The sequence below is a fragment of the Leopardus geoffroyi genome, chromosome C2 (genome assembly GCF_018350155.1).
Source record: "Leopardus geoffroyi isolate Oge1 chromosome C2, O.geoffroyi_Oge1_pat1.0, whole genome shotgun sequence".
NCBI classification, from domain to species: Eukaryota; Metazoa; Chordata; class Mammalia; order Carnivora; family Felidae; genus Leopardus; species Leopardus geoffroyi.
This window is the reverse complement of record NC_059333.1, coordinates 133,087,679-133,114,558: the sequence shown is the minus strand read 5'-3', so window position 1 is coordinate 133,114,558 and position 26,880 is coordinate 133,087,679. Positions and strand designations below refer to the sequence as shown.

Genomic DNA, 26,880 nt, shown 5'->3' with positions numbered 1-26,880 from the left:
GGGCCTTGCTCTGCACCTGGTGGGCTTTCCAAAAACACCTGTTGTGTGATCAGATTAATGAATGACTACAGAGGGCCAACCTCCATGGCAGCTCTTGCAACTTTTCTTCAAGAGGCATGATGCCTCTCTCAAAGGGTAGGCCCTCTGGGGACTGTTCATGGAATCATGCCTGCATCGTTCCATCCTGCGCAGTTGGGCAACTGGAAGGCTCTTGCCCAAAGTTAGCATGATTTATTTAGGTCCCTGGAATCCCTGGATGAGACATGTTGTGCAGAAAGAATCCTCTTACTCATACTTTCCCTCTGCTGCCCCTCTCTTCAGCACTTGTTTCCAGCCTCTCTCTCTGTCTTTCTCTCTGAGGCACTGCACTCTTTTCCAGTTATTATGAGCCCTGCCTGACAGATTCCATTTACTGATGGAAAGGCATATGGGAGAGAAACTTCCCTTCTATTTTTAAAAGCTGCTTCAAGATACACATTTCTGATGTTGCTGGTGGCTCTGGCATTACCATTTCATCTGGATAGAATTCTGTTCATCCAGAATGGAAAAGGACCCACGCAGCCATTTCTAAAACAGGTTTTGCTCTGAGAGTTTGTTTCTTACGTTAGAAGGTGAGGCTTGTGAGATACTTGTATGTCCTGGGTCTCACTTCATGAACAATAAGAACAAGGAAAACACACACAAAACCCACTGTTTTGTGGATGTGTAAAATATAAACTGGCATGTTTATTTTAGCTCTTAAAACCAATTGTATAATGAGAGGTTTGCTGGAGGAAGATATGGCTTGAAAAAGAGTAACGGGAGCAGGGAATACCAGAAAAGACTCGATAATCCACGTCAAAGAGGAAAAGACAATGGGGGAAGGTGCCTCTCCTACCTCATCCCACAGCTCCCACAACGGGCTGTGGGGCAGAGAGGTGGTCCCAGTGCTTGTGAGCTGTGGTCTGGACAAGTGCAGGGCTGCCCACCCCACACTGCCCTAGTCCCTCTCATACAGCCGCCCGTAGAGAGCTGCCGTCACCAGGCCAGAGGACAGTCCGCTCTTGCTCAGGAAGGAGTAGTCATTCTCCCAGCCAAGCTGATCAGGGGTTTCCAGGGACATCCCTGAGGTAAGAAGCAGAGGAAAGATATAGGAAGTACTGAAGTTCCCCCATAGGTGGAACTCAAATATCCCTGTGGCCTCTGTGATCTCCTGCCCACAGGTGTTAAAGCCAAGACCCCCACACTTGACCAGGGCACAAACTTGAACATAGTAAGTGCCGTGCACAGTGTGAAGACCGTCAAAGACCCCCAGGGCATACAGCTCTTTGGACAAAGTGGGCCGCTGGTAAAGCAAGTAACAGCAGAGGCCGTTTGCACAGACGCGGAGGTAGCCTTCCTTTCCCCACACAGGGACCAGGGTGAAATTGTCATACATCATCTCCGAATGAAACACAGGAGGAGTGTTCATGTTCCACTTGGTGGCTCCATCACAATGGACTTCCTGAGCATCCTTTTCACAGTATGGATCACCTGCCAAGATTTCTAAAAACTTACTACGAGATGGGTTCATTTTACCTGTGGCATTCTCTGGACCAATGAGACCCAGTGGATTTCTGGCTACCTGTGCAATTATAAGATGACCAGTGGCGTTTTCCATGTCATGGTGCCAAAAGGACTTCCGAGGGCTGTGTATGCCACTTCCGGTCATCCCCAGAGATGGGTGGTGGATGTTGGCAGCCAGTAGGTTGATACCAAAGGCAATGGCAAAAGCTCTCTGAATCTGAATGGCTGCCAAGAGTGGGAGCTGGTTCATCCAGGCAGTAGGATATACGACGTGCTTCACCTCAGAGTCTCTGAGGAGTCTAATGGCAGGGTCAAAAAACAATATATCAAAGCAGGTGAAGATGCCAAATTTGCCAGCAAAAGGGGTATCAAAGATGATCTGATCCACTTTGAGAGGGGTATCAAAAGCTGCCTCAAAGTAGAGGTTGTGTTTGCGATAGCGGTCAACAAGGGTTCCGTTGTTGCTGAACACGACATTTGTGTTAAACTGGTATCTTCCATCATGTGGGCACCCCGGGTCATTGTTATGGCAAGGCTGCTTGGTCCCAAGATTGGCCACCAGGAACATATTGCCCTTGATGGCCATGCAACTCAGGCGCTGGAGGACCTAAAGGAAAAAAAAGGCATAAATAAATGAATTTTTAAAATCCTGCCATTTGCCTTATAATTTTAAAATAGAAAAGTACCTGTATTGTGTCTATAATATGTAAACAGCTATCATAAATCAGTAAAGAAAAAACACTACTGGAAGAGTGCACAGGATATGAACAGGTGATTCACAGCACAAATACAAATGGCCAATGGACATCTGAGAAGATACTCAACCTCATTAATAATGAGGAAACACAAATGAAAATAGAGATCTCATTCTGCACCTTCGTAAGATTGGCAAAAATTCAAGATATTATTCCATCTTGCATTGACCAAAGGTGGGGAAACAGGCACTCAAGACTATCACAAGGGATGTAAAATGAAATGAAGGTCTTTCAAAAGGGAAATTTGGTAGTCTTTAAAATAACTCAAAATGTGCATATCCTTTCGCTGAGAAATTCCATTTCTAGGAATCTTACCTTACAGAAAAACTTGGACATATTTATGAAGATATATGTACAAGGATATTGACTGAAACATTATAATAGCAAGGGTTTTACAAAAGCATATAGCATGCTAATAAAGAGGATGTCAATAACTATGAAATGAATAGAAAAGAATATAGTTGGATGCATATCAAAGTGTTGATGGCAGTTTCTCTAGGAAGAGAAGGAGGGTAATTGGTGGGGTGTGTGAAGATGGGACTTTAATTTTTTTACTTCTGATTCGTTTGTTTTCTAAGTATATATTCTTGTATGTCCTGTGTAATTAATAAATAGAACGATCCAGAGATGAGTAAATGCCCCATAATACCAGACACTCTTTAACTGATGGAATATGTGGCACAGGGAGTTTGGGGAGCTCAGATTTCATTTTTAGGAACCTAGGGTCTCCTTTCGGTCTCATTTAACCTGTCTTGGCTGTTGGCCCCTGGCTTGGTTCATCTCTGCATGCCTTCAGTCTACGGAGGAGGAAGGCTGGGACCCTCCCTTACCTCTGTGTCATTGAATCGGTGGGGCTCCAGGCAAGGATTCCACCTGACCAACTGGGGAGACGGCATGAAGTCCAAAAATGGGTAAACAGATGTTCTTGTAAAGTTGAATCCATGAATGCCATCTTCTGGAAACACTATAATCTGTACACCCTGTAGGTCAAACACATCAAAGTATGGTATATTATCCAATAACAGGAAACACCCCTTCTTTCACTTGTCCATTCTTTCATTCACTTGTCGGACAGCCATCAGGTAGTTGTACTGTGCCAGGAACCAGAGGTTCTGAGATGGTGGCTGGACTCTCATCAGGGATCTTGGGTCTTGGGGAAACTGTCTCACTTGGCCTCATTGTCAGGTAACAAAGACAGATGGATTTAGAAACAACCATTAACCATACCTCATGTTAGGGAAGGAGGGAATGAATGAGATTGGAGCAGAAAGCAGGAGTTTGCCAAGCAGACAATCAGGAGAGGTTTGGAGTTCCTGGTGGTGGCACAGTACAAAGGCCTTGAATACTGGGCTTGTTAACAGATGGGGTGTCTCCAATCCAGTGGTTTCCACTCATTGTGCATCTAAATCAGACGGGGAGCTCCTGAAAAAACACTTGGTTTAGGGGTGATGCTGGGGCCCACTCCTAAAAAGTCTGCTTCACTGGGCTGGTGGGTAAAATTCAAGTGTGTTCATTTCAGCATAGAAATAAGGACTTTCTCTAACTTGAAGTTCTCCAACTGGGAATTAGGAGGCCCTTTTCCGAATCCTAACCACTCCCCAGGCTTTGTCCCACACCTGGAGACAACCAAGGTTTCCTGACTGATAGCCTGGGGCTCCCTGTGATGTTCACATTAACCGAATGAAATCCAAACAAACGGGGCACCCTCAGCTCCCAGCATCAGGGCCTCATTCTCCTGCTGCTCTCCACTTACACGGCTTAAAATGCGAAGCCTGGAACATTGCTCCAGAGTGAAAGGTGGAGGAGGAAGGCAGAGAAGGTATGAATAATCTAAAATAAGAGGCAATTTGAGTCACTTATTTCTGGAATGCACTGCAAACTCTTTATAATATTTTATTCTGGCTAAAAAAGCTTCGAAAGTGTAACTGTAGAAAACTTGGAGAACAGATAATATTAATATTAGTTTAGTTAATATCTTGGCTATTTTTATTTTGTCTGCGTGTGTGTATATAATTGCGATAATTATAAATACATGGTGTTTCGGGAGCACCTAGGTGACGCAGCTGGTAAAGCATCAGACTTATGATCTCAGCTCAGGGTCATGAGTTCAAGCCCCACGCTGGGCTCCGCTGAGCATGGAGCCTACTTTTAAAGAAAATTTTAAATAAATACATAAATAGTTTTCCATCTTGACTTTCCTCACTACATACAGCATCAAGACTACCAAGATACTTTCAAAAATACCATTTGCAATGGCCATATTATATTTAAGAGAACACCATAATTCATCTTTTATCAGTGGACATCTGAATTGTTCCCAACTTTTGGTGACCATCTGCATACAGGGTGCTCAAAACACTTAATGAGTATTATACACAAGTGTTTAGGTGTCTGATGATTTCTTCAGAATGAAGTCTTGTAAGTGAAGATACAGGCTCACAGACAGGAAGAGTTTTCAGTTGTTTACATTGCCAAATAGCCCTCCAGAAAGATTATACCAATGTATGCTCCTCCCGGTAGAGTGTTAAGATTGGTCACCTTACAGCACACGGTAAAGCAAAATTGTCACAAACTTGGAAATAAAGCAAGATGTTTGCCTTTCTAACATATGCTAGGGTACTATTTAAGAGGCTCACTCAAGGATTATTTAGTGAATGTACTATTGCTAGGCTTTGTTATTTAATATTAGATCACCCCAGACTGCAATTGTATTGCTCTGTAGGACATTAGCCAGTTTTGTATACACGAGCAAATTCATTTCAACATTCATTTGACCGATACACACAATCATGTTCCTCCGATGCTCTTTTGAGCCAGCTTTACCATCTGACTGATTTCTTCATTAGATCAGTGAGTTAAATAACAGTTTTGGCACATGTTCGTTCTATATTTGTGTAAGAGGTTTTAAAATTTTTTTTACGTTTTTATTTATTTTTGAGAGAGAGAGGCACAGAGTGCAAGCAGGGGAGGGGCAGAGAGAGAGGGAGACACAGAATCTGAAGCAGGCTCCAGGCTCTGAGCTGTCAGCACAGAGCCCGACACAAGGCTCGAACCCAAAAATGGGGAGATCATGACCTGAGCCAAAGCCAGACGCCCAACCAGCTGAGCCACTCAGGCACCCCAGGAGTCATGTTTTAACTTTTTGAAAATTATACTTGGACAAATGTTTTCCTTTATTAAAAACAAAACTTTCCCCAAGAATGTTGAATGGTTTCCTATGGACAATACCATTTATGTTATGTATACATATTAGATTAATACTGAAGTTAAATTGCATTTCCTAAATACATATTTTCTAGGAATAAGAAGAGGAACCAACCTGAGCCAGGGTAGAATGCTGGATCTAATGTGACTGTCAATCCATCTAGAAAGCAATTAGCATCCCTGATAAATGAAGAGTTTTCGGAGAGACTTCAATGAGGTCAAGAACTCCTGAGGAATTAAGGTTGCCAACCCAGTTGATGGACCAGCCTAATATCTTTAAGTTGGAGTCCTTTTCTTCCCTATAAATATCTCTACCAAGAGAGAAATACTTCAGTTGGCTAGTTCGGGAACCCTTGCCTTCCAGCAAGTTTGATCTAAAATTTTGACACATGCTTGGCCTCAATTTGTCATAGAAGTTGCTTGAACGCATAAAACCATGCAGGGAAGCCGAGAGATCTGTAAGCACTAAGAAATGATCAGATAAACAATCTGTTCTCTTGGACCACAAACAGAGAAGGAATGATGACTTGCAGGCAGCATGGGCTCAACAAAAACATGTTATAGGTTTCCTTTGGGGGCAGGTTATTGGAAGGCAGGGGAATACCACCGTCACAGTCTCCGGAGTTCAGCATGGCCTCTGCCCAACCTCTTAGAATGGTCTTGTGGACAGGATGGAGAAGCGAGGGATGGCTCGTATTTCAGCACCATGCAAGCAAACACCTCTGTGCACAGAATGGTCTTGAGTGGATCTGTGTCATCAGGAGGTCTAAGGGCACAGCCTGGGATTTTTTTACACTGACTTCAGCGTAAACATAAATGAGGTGTGTATCAAATGTGTGAATGACGTGAAGGTAACTGATATGCAGGATGTCAGTAAAGATCCCCAAATAGCCGAACAGGCTGGAATGATGAGATGTAACAGCATAAATGTGAAGTCGTGTGTTCAGGTTAAAGAAGTTAACCTTGTAAGTACCGGGTGGCAAGAGTGGCACGTGTGTCCGTGTGTGGGAAGAAGACTCGGGAGTGTGAGTTGGCAGCAAATGCCTTATGAATCCACAGTGAGATGTGGCTGCCAACAGCTTTCTGGGGACAAAGTCTCGAATGAGAACGGTGCTACATCTCCTCCACTCTGGCCCTTGAATACGGAGACCTTCCTACGGCTCTGGGCACAGAGATCATCTGGGAAATCTTTGTAAAAGGGACATATAGCCTGGAGAAGAGATGCTGGGTTTGGGGGTTGGGGGGGGAGCATGACAGCTGTCCTCCTGTGGAAGACGACCCGCCATGGTCAGTTCCTCGGTCTGTTCTGTTTAGCTAAGGGGACAGAACGGGTGGCAGTTGCCGGGAGGCAAACTGTTGTTCACTGAAAGGCAAACCTTGCCAGAAGCTCCCGCGCTCTCATCAGACAGTGCGTTCTGGGCCACAGAAGGTGTTCAAGGAGAGACTGGATGTGGGGCTTTGAACGAGAGAGGAGCATCACCCATCAGAAGAAGCTGGACAAGGTCTTAAACTCTCTTCCAATATTAGCCTTATATATGTGTATACTGTTTTAATTTTTTTAATGTTTATTTTTGAGAGAGACAGAGAGTGAGCAGGGGAGGGGCAGAGAGAGAGGGAGACACAGAGTCTGAAACAGGCTCCAGGCTCCAAGCTGTCAGCACAGAGCCCGATGCAGGGCTTGAACTCCCGAACCTCGAGATCATGACCTGAGCCGAAGTCAGATGCTTAACTTACTAAGCCACCCAGGCGCCCCTATATATATGTATATCTCTAAAAGGTAGCCTATAATTTTATATATGCATATATGCACATACACATGTAATGAGGTAGAATTTTAAAATGCAGCAATAGCTAGTGGCCGTCCAGGCAATCCTGAGTACCCTGAACAGAGATAGGAACTATTTTGGAGCAGGACCTGCTGGCCCGAACTGTCCTGCCCTCCAGACTCACCGGCACAGGGAAGTTTTGCTCACGTGGAGTGTACCTCCTGTCAAGGCAGAGCAGGGCTTCCTCACATGACTGGGCATGGTCACCACACACCAGGTGAAAGTCCAAATTTCCCTTTGGTTATGGGTTTCCCAACAGGGCATTTTGTTATGGTCACGTCTGGCACGGACACTGCCCCTCTGCCCCACCCTTCCTGGCAGAAGTGGGAAATGCAGGCCAAGCAGGAAGCCTTCACAAAGGCTGGCAAAGACCTCCCTCTGTCCACCTCCGTTCTGTCTGGACTGAGGTCTCAGACTGTTCATGGTCTGGAACAGAGACGAGAAATGAGCCCCAAATAGACTGAAGGTGGAAAACAGCAGTTCTGTGGATGCTTACTATTTTGAATGCCTCAGAGAGCAGGAGAGACCCTCATGCCTGGAAGTTTCTAGAATTTTCTGCACATCAGAATCCACTGGGGAGCCTTAGAACTCCCAGTGCTCAATCCACACCCCATATGCCTCTGCAGGTATGGCATACAGGCACCCACTTAGTTTACGACTGGCTGAGCACTCCCTCTGCACGGCCACATTTGAGAACCAGGGACTGAGCTCTGGGCTCCTCAGACATGAGGGGAAAAGCAGCACCTGGGGATCTTGCTATGATGTTGATTGATTCAGCAGGTCCGGGCGGGCCCCAGATCCTGCATTTCTCACAGGCTCCAGAGGGCTGCTGATGCCACTGGTCCGTGGACCACTGAGCAGTGAGATCCCAGCCACCTGACTACTTCAGCTCCACTTTACCAGCTGGACTAATTTTCCAGAAGGGCTGTGGGAGCCATTGACGGAGAGCCAGAGAGCAATTCGCCCTGTTCTGCTAGACAAGCTGGGGGGGGGGGGGGGGGGCTAACCCAGGGGCTAACCCAGGAGTGTTTCTTGCCTTTTGGGCTGCGGTCATTACTTGCTGTTCATAGATGTCGAGGTTCTGGTTCATTAGGTCCAAGGCCTGCTTGCGGCCCACGAGTGCTAGAGGGCTGGGAGTGAAGATTGACTGGTGCTCGTACACAGCAGCCATGTAGTGTTCAGCCTCAGAGTGCTGGGCCACGCGTGGTTCCTCGGTGTGGACTCCCAGGGCAACCACGTAGCAGCCGAAGAGGAAAAGAGCAAGTTGACTGCCGGCTCCAGACATAATGCAGACCATAAATCTGGAACGTAAGGAGGCAAGGGGAAAACAGCTGAATAAAGAATCCTGCCAAGAATGTAACTTTTGCAGCTGTGACTTATTAATCTCAGCAATTAAACCTACCCGCCGTGATACTGCAACTCAAAGATTTGTTTCATGTTCCTAATAAAAGGGTCTGTGTTTCTCTCCAAACACGTAGCAAGCTACATTTAAAATGGCTCGCTGTGTTAGTCTGGTTTTAGAATGTTTCCAAAACAGACCCGATGTTTGCCATGATTTTCTTCTCCAGCGTTCAGCAAGACAGCATTGTGTCACTACTCGCCTTTCTAGCCACGTACCTAAGTTTCAGGCAAGAATAACTACCATGATTATTTTATATAATTCGGTGGCATATTCCACATCCCACCACCTGCCCTCCACACACACAAACGTGTCAACCATCCACGCCAGCTCTGATTGTTGCGATCCCGATAATACAGCTAGGCTTTCCTAGCTACAAAACTCTGATGGATTAAAATTCTCCCTGCATTTCTTTGGTCAGTAATGAATATAAAGGGTAAGTCCTTCTTAGCACGACATTCTTTATTTGGTGCAGAGAAGCTGCTGACTTCTACTTACGTGCCAGTGTCTACTCTTGGTTATGGATAGGTAAAAAGAGGGCTCCCAATCAAAGCGTTTGTTTCTCCTCCTTGAATTTGGGAATCATCACCTTCTCAACCTCTGTCTCTGCGATTCCACCACTCGTGCTCAAAAGCATAATCGTTTGGAAATAAAATCCTTTTGCAGTGATAAAATGCAACCGTCTAGAAAATATACCAGGATTTTCTAGAAAATGTAAGAGGATTTTCTAGGACGTACACCCAGCTATGTAGGCCCTACCATAAGCAATTAGAAGTAAATTATGTCACTTAGAATGACACTTCTGTGTGCCTTTTTTTTCCCAAGACTAGGAGTTTTTATTCCCAATAGTTATGTGTTACCGTGTTAGAGTGAATATTCCAATTCTTCCTTGAAAACCAGCCTGGCCTCCCAGCTGAAGCCCCTCGCCTGACACACAGATTTACCGGGGGGTGTGCCAAGGCCAGGCCACTTGCTCTGTGGAGATGCGCTGGGGCTGACCAAGTGCCCAGGAATCCGGATTAAACATCGAGATAACAAAGACAAATCAAGGAATCCTACTGCTGCTTTTTAAAAAGACAATGACGCCCTGTCCAAGTCTGACTCATAACTCCTGTGTTTGCATTTTAAAACCAAATTTTCCAGGCTGCAAACTTCCTTTTATTTTTCTCTTAATAGTTCCAGAAACAAAAGTAACCATAAGTATTTTCAGCAACAGAACAAGGACTCGGGAGGCTCAGTCTGAATCCTTGCAAAACCAAACACTTGTTGGGCTGAGCAGGCCTCATCCCACGGCCTTGTCTCACACACTGTTACTTCTTGTCCCAGGGACTAAGGGCACCATCCAGATACCCAACCCCAGGACTTGTTGCCATTCATCTGGGACCCTGAACAATGTTCTAAGATTAGAACAAGGAGGCTTTGAGCAAGCAGTCATGAGATTTTGAGTAGAAACAAAAGTATAATTGATAAGGTTTCTTATCTGAATTTTGCCTCTGAAGACGAGCACGGGATAATTTTAACGGTCAAAATCTAGTTTCCGCTCCCTCTGGTTTCAGAATGATGATAATGGGGAATGGTTCGGGGGAGAAACTTTCATCTTCAAAGACACATTCCCGGTATTTCTCAAGCAGTAGATGCTGGCCTCACTCAGAGGTGGGGAAACTGAGGCCGGGGGAGGGGAGAGTTGTGTGAACCAGTGCCCGGTGGAGCCAGCTCAGGAGTTCCTGGGGCCCAGCGGGGTGGTCACAGCATCCCCCTTTCTCAACGAAGAGCTGTGTGTCACCCATTTACTTGGGGACAGAGGACATTAGTTTAAGTGTCAGGACTTGCAAAATGGTAAAACTATGGAACCAGCAAGATATTACATTTCTTTCTATTTTGAGAAAGTAAAATGTAGATTATTTACAAAAGGTGGTTGGCAGGAGGGCTGTAAATGGCAATCACTTGTGTGTGAACAAAGGTGGGTGATAATAAGAGGTTAGGCAGATTTAACCAGGTATTCATGCTTGAAAGAAGCAAGCTTAATGAGGTAGGAGGGAATGAGTAATTATGATAAAAATAGGTACCACAGTTTGCCCGTCCCGATGTGTGGTGAAATAGCAGCCGGTTTAACCAAATTTGCAAATGCTGGCTTTCCCTCTTTATTTGGCACTACACAAATGTCTCAAAAAAACCAACAAGGCCCAAGATAGGGACTCTGGAGGGCACAGCAGGTAGGAGACGGGGGCAGTTTTAATGGGGCAGGACAGCATCCAGATCTGGTTTCCAGTGGTTACCAGGTGCTGGTTCACCACAGAAAGCACAGGTGGGCTGGGGTGTTGGGGCTCCCTGGGAACAAGAAGCTTCCGGAAGTCCTGGGGCTCTTGGAAACCCAGCCATAGATGTAGTTCTAGAGCTGGCCAGGACCCGGATGATAAACAGCCGTGAGTACAGGCGTGTGCTCAGTCTGAAAAGGTACACACACACCCTCTTCCATTGGAGGGCATTTGACAGGCGAGCTAAAACTGCAGGAAAGCCTGACACGAAGGCCCCGTCTGGGTGACGGTGTGCCCCCACACCCTGCTTCATCCACTCAGCTCACCACGACCCTCTGATGTGGGGGCTCAGGCTCACAGGGTGCCCTGAGTCTCACTGCCAGGAAACAGCACAGTGGGGAGGGTGCTCCCTTCAGACATCCAAGAGACATCTGACTGTGAGCCAGACGCGGGTATAGGTGTCAGGGGTACAGCCATGAACAAGCCCGGCCCTTCCTCAAGCAGCCCCCACTCAGGATGTATGGGGAGACTGACCACAATCAAATAAACACTGAGGATGCCTTACGCAGTATGTGCAAAGGGGAAATAAAGACAGGGAAGGGGGCAGCGAGGGTCTGGCCTGGGTGGGGGACAATTTTAAATATTATGGTCAGGAAAGGTCTCAGTGAGGTGAGGTCTGCCAAAGGTGAGGGAGGAGGCCATGTGGATGCCTGGGAGAAATGTTCCAGGCAGAGAGGACAGCTAGGTCAACAAGGCCTGAGTGGGAACTTGCTGAGAGGGTTCAAGAAACCAGCAAGGAGAACAGTGGGCAGGAGCCCAGGGCAGAGGAAGACAGCAAAAAGTGAAGTCAGAGAAAAATCACAGGCCCCGTCCCCGGTCTCTCACGATGCCAGGCAGTTGCCCTGTCTGCTTCCATTCTCCCCCTTCTAGAACAGCCCATGAGATCCGGTTAAAGCCTAAGTCAGTCCTGACACTCCTCTGCTCAAAATCTTCCAATGCCTCCCCACTTCATGCAGAGGAAAAGCCAGAGTCCATATAGTATGCCAATAGGAATGATCTGGGAGACAGGAAGTTGTTGACGGGGTGGGGAGAGCTTTGCTGGAGTGACATCTCTAAGCAAGCATCCTGACCTTTTAACTGCCCCAGAGAAGCCCCAGCATCTCATTTCATCATGAAAAATGTTCCTCTGACACTAATCCTGGTCGGGAAGGTTCCTGTGGTCTCTGAGAAAAAGAAATCAAAGTCTAAATTACATGGAAAGCTATTTTGTGGAAATTTGGTAACATATCACTCACTGGTTATTTTTACACATGCAAACTTTTTTTTTCCACTCTGCTAAGTGATTCATCTTGATAATTAGCTGTATTTCCTTCCTGGCCATACTCGTACAATAGTATCTTTTGCAATGAAATGAAAGGATTGTTATTAAGGTACTCTTAATAAGATAATTTCAGAGGCAGGTATATACATTTAAAAATTTATATATAGAACTATGGATCATTTTAATAAAAGATCCTGTCATGCCTGCCTTGTCAGGGAGAAGAACAGTCCCACGACTGGGAAAGGAGGCAGGAAAAGTCAGCAAAGGAAATGTCACATCCTGTGGAACAAAGCTGAGAGAGCCGCTAAGTCAGTAAGGAATCAGCACACTATACGTTCCTGTGCATATCTGGCAGGATGCCCCCCAAGTCACTGTAAAGTTCCAGATAGTTTTAAACTTATGAAGTTTATGATATCCTTGCCTGGATTCTTTTACAGAAGGAGAAATAATGTCCAATCTCCACCTAATTTACATAATCTGAATTTAAAGAAATCCCAAAATAGACCTTTTATTTCCTAGAAAGCTGCCTATTTTCTGGTTCCCCCCTCTGCTGATGCTAGTTGTGAGCTCGCCTGGGACTGGCCCCTGGAATAAGATGCCCCACGATGGTTTTAGCTTGGACAGTTTCATGCAAACCTATCCACCGACGACACTTTTGAGGTCTCAGTAGGAAATGTCAAGTGTAAATAAAACACTTGTGAGTGGCAAGTGATGATGGTGTAAAGATTCAAGGCTGAACTCCAAACAGTGAGTAAATTACCCAGTCCTCTGAATTGAACTGGTAAGTTGCGATTTCATTTTTTTTTTTAAATTCCACCTATGATCTTAAAAAAAAAAAAAAAGAAAAAAAAAGAGAGAGTGACATACAGAAGTGTAACTTTGGACCAGGCCTTTGATTAGGGCCTATTTCTGTTCCATTGACTACAGTAGTTTACCTTAGGACACCAAATGAGCAATCAAAGGATTGTGACACTTGAATCTAACTATAAGTCCTCTCTCTTTTCCTCAAATGGGAAATTGTCTTCATAATTTAAGTCAAATAATACTTCTCCCTGAAACGCCCCGGTATTTAATGTAAGAAGGTGCTTTCTTTTTCTTGCGTGGACAGAAAGAGCCCCTGCAGAGATTGAATCTACAGGTTCGCTGCTGCCACCATGTGGACAAACGGAGGATCATTGGCCCACGTTGGTTCGCTCTTAAGTCGCACAATAGCAAAGTGATTCTTTTTTTTTTTTTTTTTTAATTTTTTTTTTTCAACGTTTATTTATTTTTGGGACAGAGAGAGACAGAGCATGAACGGGGGAGGGGCAGAGAGAGAGGGAGACACAGAATCGGAAACAGGCTCCAGGCTCTGAGCCATCAGCCCAGAGCCCGACGCGGGGCTCGAACTCACGGACCGCGAGATCGTGACCTGGCTGAAGTCGGACGCTTAACCGACTGCGCCACCCAGGCGCCCCAATAGCAAAGTGATTCTTGTGTAGTAAGTGGATGGTGTTTTTCCTGCTTTCCTTCTCATTTTTATTTTTTTTCTGCTTCCCGCTGTAAAAGAGGTTTTCCAAGATGTGGGCTTCATGAAAACTTTTTTTATTTGCTATGCTTCCAGGACCTAATTTAGGACTGTATTCACAAGTCCTAAATTTGTTGCCATCTCTTACCTTACAGTGATACACTTCATAGGATGTGACTGGATTTGCAGTGACACAGCCCAGCCACACTGTGACAGGCAGCACAATGAATGGCGGAAATCTAGCTGACTTAAGGGTTCTAGGGGAACAAAATTTTATATCAATGCCACACTGACTTTTACATGTTACATGCTAACATTTTCGAATCATTTTCACCATCCATTATTTCATTTTATCTTCCTATCGCAGAAAGCAGTGGAAGTGAAATGGTAAAATTCTATTTTCACAGTGAGGGAAAACTCCAGCACTAGTTAGTAGTGAGAACAGACTGGAAACCAAGTCTCCTGACTCCTGGTCCAGCCCTTCTGGCACATGTTGAAGAACTGGGGCAATTTATCAGTCAAACGTTCAAAGACCACTGGGTAGTGTTCAATTTAGCTGCAGCAGAAACAGATTCCAAGTAGCACTCCCAAGGAGAATCTGGGGGGTCAGACCACAGCAGTGGTTCTCAAACGTGAGCATCCCTTCAGTCACCTGGAGGGCTTGCCCACACAGATCCCTGGACCCCGTGCCTAGAAGTTTTGATTCATCAGGTCTGGGACAGGGCCCCAGAATGTGCATTTTCTAACAAATTCCTAGGTGATGCTGATGCTGATGTTCCTGGCATGCAGTCATACCTGGAAACCCACTGGGCTAGAAGGTAAAGGCACACAGAACATATGTTCTGATTCCTATATTTCCCTCATGTCGAAGACATGATTCAGAACCTTCATTTCCTGAGTGCCTCCTCAACAGGGCTGATAGAATTGGGGCAGATTTCAAAGTGTTTCCACCATATTTAATGAAAATAAGTGGCAAAGTATTTAACACTCAAACTAAGGGGGAAAACTTCCCCCAAACAATCCAGGTCCATGTCAATGAAAGGATTCAGTGCTTGTCCTTAGCCTTAACAGAAACATCATTGTAGAACCAGGTTGTTGCTGGTTTTCATTTGTTTAAAGTTGCTGATTTTTTAAAGTTTATTTATTTATTTTGAGAGAGAGACAGAGAGAAAGAGAGCATGCACACAAGTGGGGGAGGGGAATTGAGAAAGAAAGAGAGAGAGAGAGAGAGAGAGAGAGAGAGAGAATCTCAAGCAGGCTCTGAGCTGTCAGCGCAGAGCCCGATGCAGGGCTCAAACTCATGGACCATGAGATCATGACCTGAGCCAAAGTTGGACACTTAACCAACTGAGCCACCCAAGTGGCACGCTAAAGCTCCTGACTTTAAAAGACTAAAACCCAGACAATAGATAAATATTTTGTTATATAAATAGTTAATACATTTATACATTTAAATTATACACTTTAAATAAATAGGTAATCTGAAAAATCTCCTATGTTCTGCAAAAACGTATCTGTTTCCGTCTCAAAAACATAGCAGAAATCCTTAGGGGTCAAAATTGAACCACTGACGATATAAGTCTTAAACTGGGTCCAGAGACTTTGTGGTCTGAGACTAATGACAAAGGAAAAAGCACACCCTAAGGTCAGGAACACGACAGGGATGTCCACTCTCGCCACTGTTATTCAACACAGTATTGGAAGTCTTAGCCTCAGCGATCAGACAACACAAAGAAATAAAAGACATTCCAAATAGGCCAGGAGGAGGTCAAACTTTCACTCCTCACAGATGACATGATACTCTATATGGAAAACCCAAAAGATTCCACCAAAAAACTGCTAGAACTGATCCATAAATTCTGCAAAGTCACAGGATATAAAAATCAATGCACAGAAATCGGTTGCATTTCTATGCAGCAATAATGAAGCAGCTGAAAGAGAAATCAAGGAATTGATCCCATTTACAACTACACCAAAACCCATAAAATACCTAGGAATAAACCTAACCAAAGAAGTGAAAAATGTATACACTGAAAACTATAGAAAGCTTATGAAAGAAATTGAAGAAGATGCACAAAAAAGGAAAAATATTCCATGTTCATACATTGTAAGAACAAATATTGTTAAAAGGTTGATACTACCCAAAATGGTCTACATATTCAATGCAGTCCCTATCAAAATAACACCAGCATTCTTCACAGAGCTCGAACGAACAATCTTAAAATTTGTATGGAACCAGAAAAGACCCTGAATAGCCAAAGCAATCTTGAAAAAGAAAACCAAAGCTGGAGGCATCACAATCCCGGACTTCAGGACATATTACAAAGCTGTAATCATCAAGACAGTATGTCCTGGAACAAAAACAGACACTTATATCAATGGAATAGAATAGAGAACCAGAAATGGACCCATAAACATATGGCCAACTAACCTTTGACAAAGCAGGAAAGAATATCCAATGGAATAAAGACAGTCTCTTCAGCAAGTGGTGCTGGGGAAACTGGACGGCGACATGCAGAAGAATGAACCTGGACTGCTTTCTTACACTAGACACAAAAATAAATTCAAAATGGATGAAAGACCTAAATGTAAGACAGGAAGCCATCAAAATCCTCGAGGAGAAAGCAGGCAAAAACAGCTCTGATTTTAGCCACAGCAACTTCTTACTCAACATGTCTCTGGAAGCAAGGGAAACAAAAGCAAAAATGAAAGGGTTTGTACCCAAAATCTATAAAGAACTTATCAAACTCAACACCCCAAAACCAAATAATCCAGTGAAGAAATGGGCAAAAGACATGAATAGACACTTCTCCAAAGAAGACATCCAGATGGCTAACAAACACATGAAAAAATGCTCAACATCACTCATCATCAGGGAAATACAAATCAAAACCACAATGAGATACCACCTCATACTTGTCAGAATGACTAAAATTAACAACTCAGGCAACAACAGAGGTTGGCGAGGATGTGGAGAAATGCAAACCCTCTTACACTGCTGGTGGGAACGCAAACTGGTCCAGCCACTCCGGAAAACAGTATGGAGGTTCCTCAAAAAACTAAAAATAGAACTACCCTACGACCCAGCAATTGCACTACTAGGCATTTATCCACGGGATACAGGTGTTCTGTTTCAAAGGGACACATGCACCCCCATGTTTCTAGCAGCACTATCCCCAATAGCCAAAGTATTGGAAAGAGCCCAAGTGTCCATTGATGGATGAATGGATAAAGAAGATGTGGTTTATATATACAATGGAGTATTACTCGGCAATCAAAAAGAATGAAATCTTGCTATTTGCAACTACATGGATGGAACTAGAGCGTATTACGCTAAGTAAAATTAGAGAGAGACAAATATATGACTTCACTCACATGTGGAATTTAAGAGACAAAACAGATGAACATAAGGGAAGGGAAGCAAAAATAATATAAAAACAGGGAGGGGGACAAAACATAAGAGACTATAAATACAGAGAACAAGCTGAGGTTTGCTGGAGGGTTGTGGCTGGGGGGATGGGCTAAATGGGCAAGAGGCATTAAGGAGGACACTTATTGGGATGAACACTGGGTGTTATATGGAGGGAATGAATCACTGGATTCTACTCCTGAAATCATTGTTGCACTATATGCTAACTAGGATATAAATTAAAATAATAAATAAATAGATGAATGAATGAATGAATGAATGAATACGTAAATAAATAAATAAATAAACACAGAGAAGGCTTCTTCCACTGCCAGTCGGTCTTCAGAGAAAAGAATGATGGGGTCACTTGCAGCCACTTTGCTCTTCTGGAATATTTATAGCTTCCAGTTAGGCTTTACCTTCTTCATCCTCTAAGAATGAATCATCAATTTCCCCAAAATGGGTCTCAGTGAATGTCAGCAAAGAATTATTTTTCAAAGTCTTTGGGAAATTTTTCCTCCATTTCTTTGTTGGACTATCTTCAACTAGAGGAACCACCTTCAGAAGAACCATCAGAAGAACCACCTTCTAGATAATGAGGACCTGAAGGCTGGACATCCGATAGTAATACAACCAGTGCAAGGAAAATATGATGTCCCAAAACCTCAGGTCAAATTTTTCAGGGAAGATGTGCTCAGAAATGAGGGCAATGTAAAGACTCTTTGTGATTAAAAAAAAATTTTTTTAGTGTTTATTTATTTTTGATAGAGAGGGAGAGAGAGAGCATGAGCAGAGGAGGGGCAGAGAGAGAGAGGGAGACACAGAATCCGAAGCAGGCTCTGAAGCAGATGTGGGGCTCGAACCCACGAACTGCAAGATCATGACCTGAGCAGAAGTTGGATGCTTAACTGACTGAGCACTGAGGTGCCCCAAGACTCTTTGTGATTATTAAGTGTATGGACACAACATGTCTAAGGGTGGAGTGGGTGAAACATCACTGTAAGTCCATCACCCCTGTGCTCTTACCTAGCAGTGTTCAGGAGTGAAAATCCAAATCACAGAACCACGACGATGGTGGAAATGCCCTGGATGCAGACAGTGAAGAACAATGGAATGGGCACCACAGCCAGGGAACCACACTCTCCAAGGCAAAAGAACAATCCTTAATAAAATGATCTGGAGGGGTGCCTCGGTGGCTCAGTCAAGTAAGCAGCCGACTCTCGATTTCGGCTCAGGTTGTGATCTTACGGTTGGTGACTTCGAGCCCTGTGTTGGGCTCTGTACTGACACTGCAGAGTCTTGCTTGGGATTCTCTCTCTCTGTCTCTCTCTGTCCCTCCCCTGCTTGTGCTCTCGCGCTCTCTCTCTCTCTCTCTCTCTCAAAATAAATATATAAACTTTAAAAAATCTGGAAACACTGAAAATAAATAACAGTAGGAAGTATGAAACGAACAACAAACAAAGCTAAAGCAAGACATAGCACTAAAGAAAACATGCTGAAGTCTACTTTTTCCTAAGGAGAAACCAGAAGTTATTACATCGCGGGGAAGGCACAGTCAAGATCACCAAGAGAGAAACAGCACAAAGCAGGCAAACAGGTCCAAATGTGATCCGTTCTGAGTACCTATAGAGCATTCTCCTGACACAAACGTGGTGGGAACATGCAGGCGACCCCACAGTATGGGCAGGCGCTCACGGTATTCAGCTAGAGCACAGTACACAATCAAGAGTAACGGACTTTCCAGCCTATTCACTAAGTCGGTTGTCTTCTCCATCCACGGTATGGTAGAGGTGTAGAGAAATGGTTAGTATCTCTACCGTTGTCTCACTTCCTGGAGGCCCTGAGTAGTTTTGTTTGCTTCCGCTTTGATCAGATCAGTAGTTACTCGTGTGCCTTCTTCCCTCTTGTAAAGGTCCCAGCTCAGCCACAGCTGCATCTCCTCCAAGCTCAGGGCTCTTTGGGGTTGATGGAAGGGTGGAGTTGGATGGGGAGGTTTCTGACTCTGCCATGATAGTTGGTGCTACATCCTGAGCACTGGGGGCAAAGCAGAGGGGAATAGTCTAGCTCTTCTTAGGAAAGAGCTTACTCCTAAACTTGAAGGGGATCAAGACCCAGAGTCAGGATTTAACCCAAACTGATTTTGTGCAAAAGCCTACATTCTTTTTATGCCAATGCAACTCAAAACAATGGGGGGAAGCATGTGATTGAATAAGTGATATTGGGATGACTGACTTACAAACAATTTGGAATGAAGTTTATTTTTTATTTTTTTTAAATAGCCCCAACATGGGGCTTGAACTTATGACCCTGAGATCATGACCCTGAGATCACGACCTGAGCTGAGATCAAGAGTCGAGCACTTAACTGACTGAGACACCCACACGTCCCTGGAATTAAGTTTAGACATCTTAGGCCATATACAAAAATAAACTCAAAATCAAGAGCTAACTATTTGAATGATAGGAAAACTGGCATAAATTAGAATTTGACATCAGATATTTGATGAAACCACTTTCTAAAACCTGAAGGCGTTTAAACAACAGAAGAAACAGACTGACAAATTAAAATTTACATGCAAAATATAAACATCAAGACAACAGTTATAAACAGGCAATGAACAAGAACAGATATAAATGAGAAGAAAACAATCATAAACAAACACTTTGAAAGATTCTGAACTTGGGGGCGCCTGGGTGGCTTGATTGGTTAAGCGTGTAACTCTTGACTTTGGAGATCCAGCTGAAGGTCAGACACTGTGCTGACAGCTGGAGCCTGCTTCAGATTCTCTTTCTGCCCCTCCCCTCCCAAATAAATAAACATAAAAAAAAGACTTTGAATTTATGTACAAAATAGACATTAACTAGTATTAGTCCAAAGTATTAAATTTGTAAAAGAAGTAAGGTAAATTAGTAAAATGATAAAGAATAGCAATTTCTCACTGGGAAAAAAGTTTGACAATTTCTATTATGAATTATAGTCTACTTCTGGGACTTTATCCTAGGAAGTCATTCAAAACAAAAGTTAGTTGAAATGACAACATACCATGGAAGTAAAGAATATGGGCTTTTGAGTTTCAACATATGTGAGTTCAAATCCTGGCTACGATTTACTCACTATAGAACTTTGAGTAAATAAGTCATCTGTCAGAAATGTAAAGTGCTTAGTGTTCAAGAAGTGGAAGCCAGTTCAAATTGAAGAATAACTCCCAGCAGCTAAAAGTTGGAAACAAACAATATGCAATATGAAGAAAGGTATGAAAATTGATGTATAAAAACCAGGTGGAATATTAAGCAAACACAGAAAAAACAGTTATGAAGACTCTAATGATGGGCCACATTTAAGATGTGCTAAATAAACATATAATAAATATCTTTCTGTATTTACAACGATAATAGCTAAGTAAAACGTGTATACATGTGACCAAAGAGTAGAAGAGAATGTGAATTAATGAAAACATGGCAGGTCATCTTACGGGGATTTAAAATATTTTCTTAAATGTTACCCTGTTTTTCTAATAAATGAAAAACGTAAGGAAAAAAAAACAGCTGAGACTTCTGGCTTACAGTCTGGCATATAAGGGGCTTGGAAGGAGCCATTCTATTGTTTACAAGTAAAAACCTAAAAGATCTGAAAACCAACAACTCTTCGTAATTGTTTCAGAGAACTGAGGTCATGGGGCAAACCGTTGCCTCCAAAATTAGAGAGACAGACAGGTGGATACAGAGAAGCACAGAAACCTCCGTGGGAGCCAGTACTAGCACAGGAAAACTTCAACTGCAACGGACAAATTTTGGAGGCTCAGGGCAGGTAAGTCAGAGTTAAAAACTTCCGGCTTGGGGGGCAGGGTACCCACACTTTTGTGAGTTTTGCCTCCAAGAGCTCTACCAGTTGTCCCAGTGAACACTGGGAAAAAATCTCATGTTTCTGGCAGGGAGAAGGGGAAAGCAGTCAGAGCATTCTGTTCTTCAGGAGGACTGCCCTCAAGAGAACCGAGCTAACCAATTAAGGTTTTATCAGAGCCTGACTGACCTGGAGGAAGGGGAAATACCCACCTCCAGCCCCGTCTCACCATCCTGTGAACTTGTGAAGTTCACAGTACAAGGCACGGGCTCACTACAAGACAGTGCGACTTCCATACCCAATTCCACTCTGCTGCAGGCTGGAAGAACCACCCCAAAGCCCTGCCCCTTGACTTCATTTAAATTGCTTTGGCCCCCAGCTACAAGGACGGCTGGGAAGAGTGCTGCATTACCATCTTGAATAAAATGAAGATTTTGCCAGATAAAATATAGGAAGCCAAGTTAAGCTTGACTTTTGGATAAACAAGTGTATTGGGACATACTTGTGCTAAAAAATTATTCATTGTTTATCTGAAAGTCAAATTTAACTGGGAGTCCTGGGTGCCCTGTTTTGTTTTTCTAAATCTGGCAACTCTACCCATAAGTGACCAACTAACCACTACCATGGCTTTTATGCTTATCATTTCCTTTAAAAGAAAAAAAAGCTTTATGACCCAATGTGCATCCCTAGACATTATAGTTTAGTCTTCCTAATTTAAAAACACTGATATATTGAGGTGCCTGACTCAGTCAGAACAGCATGAAACTCTTGATCTCGGGGTCGTGAGTTCAAGCCCCATGTTGGGTGTAGAGATTACTAAAAAAGTAAATTAAAAAAAAATTAAAACATTAATATAGGCTTTAAGTCTCTTTTAATCTAGAATTTCCTTTTTCGTCCCTTTTATTTCCATAAAACAAACTTGTTGAAGAAGCCTGTAGATTAGACCTGTAGATTTTCCAACAGAATGGGTTGTATTATTGCAAATGCATGGTGAGGTTCAAACTTAATTCCTCTTTCTTTGCTATTTCTTGCCAATTGGCAGCTGGATCCAAGACCGGATCAGACTCAGTGTCCATCCTTTTGGCAAGGCTATGGGTGGCAGTGTGTATTTTCATCACGAGGCACGTGTCTAACTCTCTTCTCATAATCTTAGCACAAAACATTGATACTTAATGCCTTTATATGTTCATTGGGGATTGCAAAGTGCTAGCTTTCTAATTCCATCATTTTATTTATTAATTGGAATACTTCTTATAAAAAGACATTCTATTTTATCTGCTATTTGGTTATCTAGTGGTACAGTGCATACAGAAAAGGCAGGATAAATGCTAGATTCTCTCTTCCATTCTTTTTAAAATCAGTGTTTTTTTTTTTGTTTTTATTTATTTATTTATTTATTTTTTTCAACGTTTATTTATTTTTGGGACAGAGAGACACAGTGAACGGGGGAGGGGCAGAGAGAGAGGGAGACACAGAATCGGAAACAGGCTCCAGGCTCTGAGCCATCAGCCCAGAGCCCGACGCGGGGCTCGAACTCACGGACCGCGAGATCGTGACCTGGCTGAAGTCGGACGCTTAACCGACTGCGCCACCCAGGCGCCCCTAAAATCAGTTTTTAAGACAATGAATTGGTTCTCTATTATTCTCTGAAGTTGACCAATTTTTTAAAATATCATTTATGGGTGGCTCAGTTGGTGGAGCATGCAACTCTTGATTTCAGGGTTGTAAGCCTGAGCTCCATGTTGGGTGAGGAGATTACTTAAAAATTAAAAAAAAAAATCTTTAAAAAATATCATTTATGAACTCATATATTTAAACATATTTTATGAGTTTCTCTCCATCTCAATTATTATCATTATTGAAACTCAAAGTATCCCATCCTTGGCCAATGGCAGCCTCTTCAAGTTAGCTATAGATTCTTCTTGATATTACCCTAGTAGTTTCTAATAGCTTTTCTGCAATCTGACATTAAACTATGTCCCAAGCTTCTCTTGCACATTCCTTGGCTCAGGTCTAGAAGTAGCCATTTCTCCAGAGAGCCTGGGTACAAAATTTATTCTCTGAAAAGACTAATGAAATTAAGCAAATCTCCATCAAGATTGATCAGGAACAAAAGTAATAAACATGCACATGAACATAAAGAAAAAATTAAAAGGGAACATAACAAAGATTTAGAATTGATTATCTGTTACTCTGGAACAAATGTATGTTGAATGGATATGTGGATGAAACATGTAACTTTCTAGGAAAATAAAATTTACCAAAACTAAGTCCAAAAAAGAAAAAAACTAAGCAGACCAATTATCCAAGAAAAATTAAATTATCAAAGGCTCCTCCCGAGAAGCACCAATCTTGGTCTACTGTTTAGGGGAATTCTCCCAAACATTCAAGGAAAAGATACATACTGTATTTTTTTTATATGAAGATATTTACACCTATGTATTTTATACAAACTGTCCCAAAACTTTTAAAAAAGATGGTATAACCTTGATACCCACACTAGATAAGGATAGTTCAAGAAATGAAAATAATGGTTGACTCTCACTCTTAAACACAAATATAGAAAGTCTAAATAAAAATAATAGCAAACTGAATTATGCAATGTATAAGAAGAAAATCATCATCATGACCAAACTAGGTTTATCACAAGAATGATAAAGCATTTAATATGAAAAAGTACATCAACTTAATTCACTGTATTAACAGGTTAAATGAAACAAAAATGCCACTTATCAGTGCTTCTTATCTATATTGTACTGGAGGTCTTAGGTATTGCATTAAGCTAAGAAAAAGAAATAGAAAAGATAAAAGACCAAGAAAAGAAAAAACAAACTTTCATTGATTCTATGATTATCTACAAAGAAATCCAAGAGACTCCATAAACAAATTATTATAATTAATATGAAAGTATAGTAAAATAGTTACATTTAAGACCAACATACGAAAATTAATTGCATTCGAATACAGTGGCCCCCTAAAACTAGAAAATGCAAAAAAATCAATAAAAAGTTAGGTGTGTAGGAATAAATATAGCAAGTATAATGAAATATTTTTATTGAAAGACATTAAAGAAGAATAAAATAAATGGAGAGATATGCTTATGGCAAAAAGACTCAATAATATAAAGACATTGTTCTATCCAAATTAATCTATAAATTCAATATAATTCCAATTGAAATTCTAATGAGTGTTAAACTGGAATGTGATAAACTGATTCTATAATATGTAGAAAAGAGAAAAAGACCATGAATAGATCTGGTAGGCAGAATAACGGCCCTTTAAAGACATTCTAATCCCCAGAACCTATGAGTATGTTGGGTTACATGGCAAAAAGGGAATTAAAGTTGCTAAAGATGCTAAAGTTGCCTGGGTGGCTCGGTTGGTTAAACATCCAACTCTTGATTTTGGCTCAGGTCATGATCCCAGCATCATGGGATTGAGCCCACATTAGGCTCCATGCTGAGTGTGAAGCCTGCTTTATATAGATGTATATACATATATACATATACATATATATATACACATATACATATATACACATATACATACATATATACATATATACACATATATATAATATATGTGTATAATATATGTGTATATATACATATATATGTGTATATATATGTATTTTTAAAGGTATATATACACATATATATGTTAGGTGTATATATATATATATATATATATATATATATAGGTATATATATATATACACCTATATATATATTCACATATATATAAAGGTGTATACATATATGTATTATATATGTGTATATATATGTATTTTTAAAGGTTGCTAAACTGCTGACTGTAAAACAGACATTATCCTGGATTATGTAGGTAGGCTCAATGCAATCACCAGTGCCTTTATGAGTGAAAGTAGAAGAGGGAGAACCAGAGGGATGGTAGCATGAGAAGGTTTAGGCCTGATATTGTTCACATTGCCAAGAATGTGGGAAGCCTCTAGAAGCTAGAAGGAGCCTCTTTTAAGGCCTCCAGAAAGGAACGCAATCCTGCCAGCATTTTGATATTATCCCAGGGAGACCCATTTCAGACTTCTGAACTATAGAGCTATAAGAATGCATTTATGTTGTTTTTAAGCCACCAAATTTGTGGTAATCTGTTATAGGAGCAATAGCACATTATAGCAACTGACAAGGTGTTTTCAAAAGAACAAAACAGAAGGACTTCCCTACCAACATAAGACTTATTTCAAAAAAATTAAGAAAGAGCAGAGTACAGAGACAGACCACATACATATATGGAAACTTGATATATAACAGAGATGGCACTATGGATCATTGGGATAAGAATGAACTATACCGTAAATGGAAAATGGATATTTTGGGAAATTGACTAGCAAAAATGGCTAGCAATGATTCCTCTCTCCATATTCATGTTTCTTTATCATGTCACTTTTAATGCCATCTTAGTCAGAGTCTGAACTCGGCCATGTAACTTGCTTTAGTTGATAGGATGTTAGCAACCATGATACACAAAGGTTCCACAATGGGGTTTGTCCCCTTTTGCAATCTGCTGCCCCCATCTGAAGAAGCCCAGGGACACCTGTTGAATGATGAAAGATAACTGGTTCAGTAGCAATATACCTGCCACCCCAGTGGGTAACCAGTCAGCTTCCAGTGGCAGAGTGACCTAGCAACTGACCACGGGCACATGAAGGAGCCCAGCTGGGTCCAGCCTCACAAGACTATAAATTAAATAAATGGCCATTGTTTTAAGTCACTGAGTTTTAGAGTGATTAATTACACAGCAAATCTAATTGATATAGATATTATGTGGAAAAAACCCTTGGAATGATACCTTCCATCACATGTAGAAATCAATTCCAGGTAGGCTAAACTTTTTGATGAAAATATAGAAAAATAAATCTCATCCCAGGTTAAGGAATATTTTCTCAAGATACAAAGAGTATAAAACAGAAAGGAAAAGAATTGCCAAATGTGACCACACCCCAAAACCCCACAACTTTGCACCTCAAAAGTAACTATAAACAAAGTTAAAAGACAAAGCATAAGCATTCAGAATATATAAAGAATATCTACAAATAAATAAGAAAAAGATAATCCATAAAGAAATGGGCAAAAGATATAAAAGAGGCAATTGACAGAATAAGAAAACCCAGATGGCATATCTATACCTGTATCTTCATTGGTAATCAGGGAAATGCAAATGAGAAGCCATTTCACATTCACGTAGATTGGCAAAAATTACAAATTTCATGATTGAGAATGTGGAGAAAGGGGAGTTCTTATAAACAGAATGTGGGACTATCAATTGGTACAGTAACTTTGGAGACCAATTTGGCAATATCTAGTAACACTGATGTGACCCGCCCCTAGCCACATATACATAAAAACTCACACAGGTACACCAGGGGACATGCAAAAATGTTTAGAGAAATTTGTTTATAACAATGAAAAGTTAAAGATAACCTAAATGTCCATCCCGTAAAGAATGGATAATGTGAGGGGTGCCTGGGTGGCTCAGTCGTTTAAATGTTCAACTTTGGCTCAGGTCATGATCTCATGGTTCCTGAGTTTGAGTCCCACATCGAGCTCTGTGCTGACAGCTCAGAGCCTGGAGCCTGCTTCAGATTCTGTGCCTCCCTCTCTCTCTCTGCCCCTCCCCCACTCATGCTCTGTCTCTCTCTGTCTCAAAAGTAAATAAAAACGTTAAAAAAACTAAAAAAAAAAAGAGAATGGCTAATGTGGGAATTATAAACACCAAATTCAAGATAGTGGTTACCTCTATGGCACAGGGGGTGGAAAATGCACTGGGGAAGGGATCCACAGGGA

At 42.1% G+C, this 26,880-nt stretch overlaps 1 protein-coding gene across 2 annotated transcripts in view; it reads right to left on the bottom strand.

Annotated features, from left to right (window-relative positions):
• Positions 1-706: 706 nt before the first annotated feature.
• Positions 707-26,880, bottom strand: part of BTD (biotinidase) — a 30,717-nt gene continuing 4,543 nt past the window's right edge. For both annotated transcript variants that reach the window (XM_045503693.1, XM_045503694.1), the window contains 3 exons: positions 8,367-8,631; positions 3,131-3,280; positions 707-2,152 (listed from right to left, as the gene is read on the bottom strand). In XM_045503693.1, coding sequence (XP_045359649.1) covers positions 980-2,152; positions 3,131-3,280; positions 8,367-8,631 — 1,588 coding nt within the window. In that variant the 3' untranslated portion in view covers positions 707-979. The remainder of the gene's footprint in view (positions 2,153-3,130; positions 3,281-8,366; positions 8,632-26,880) is intronic.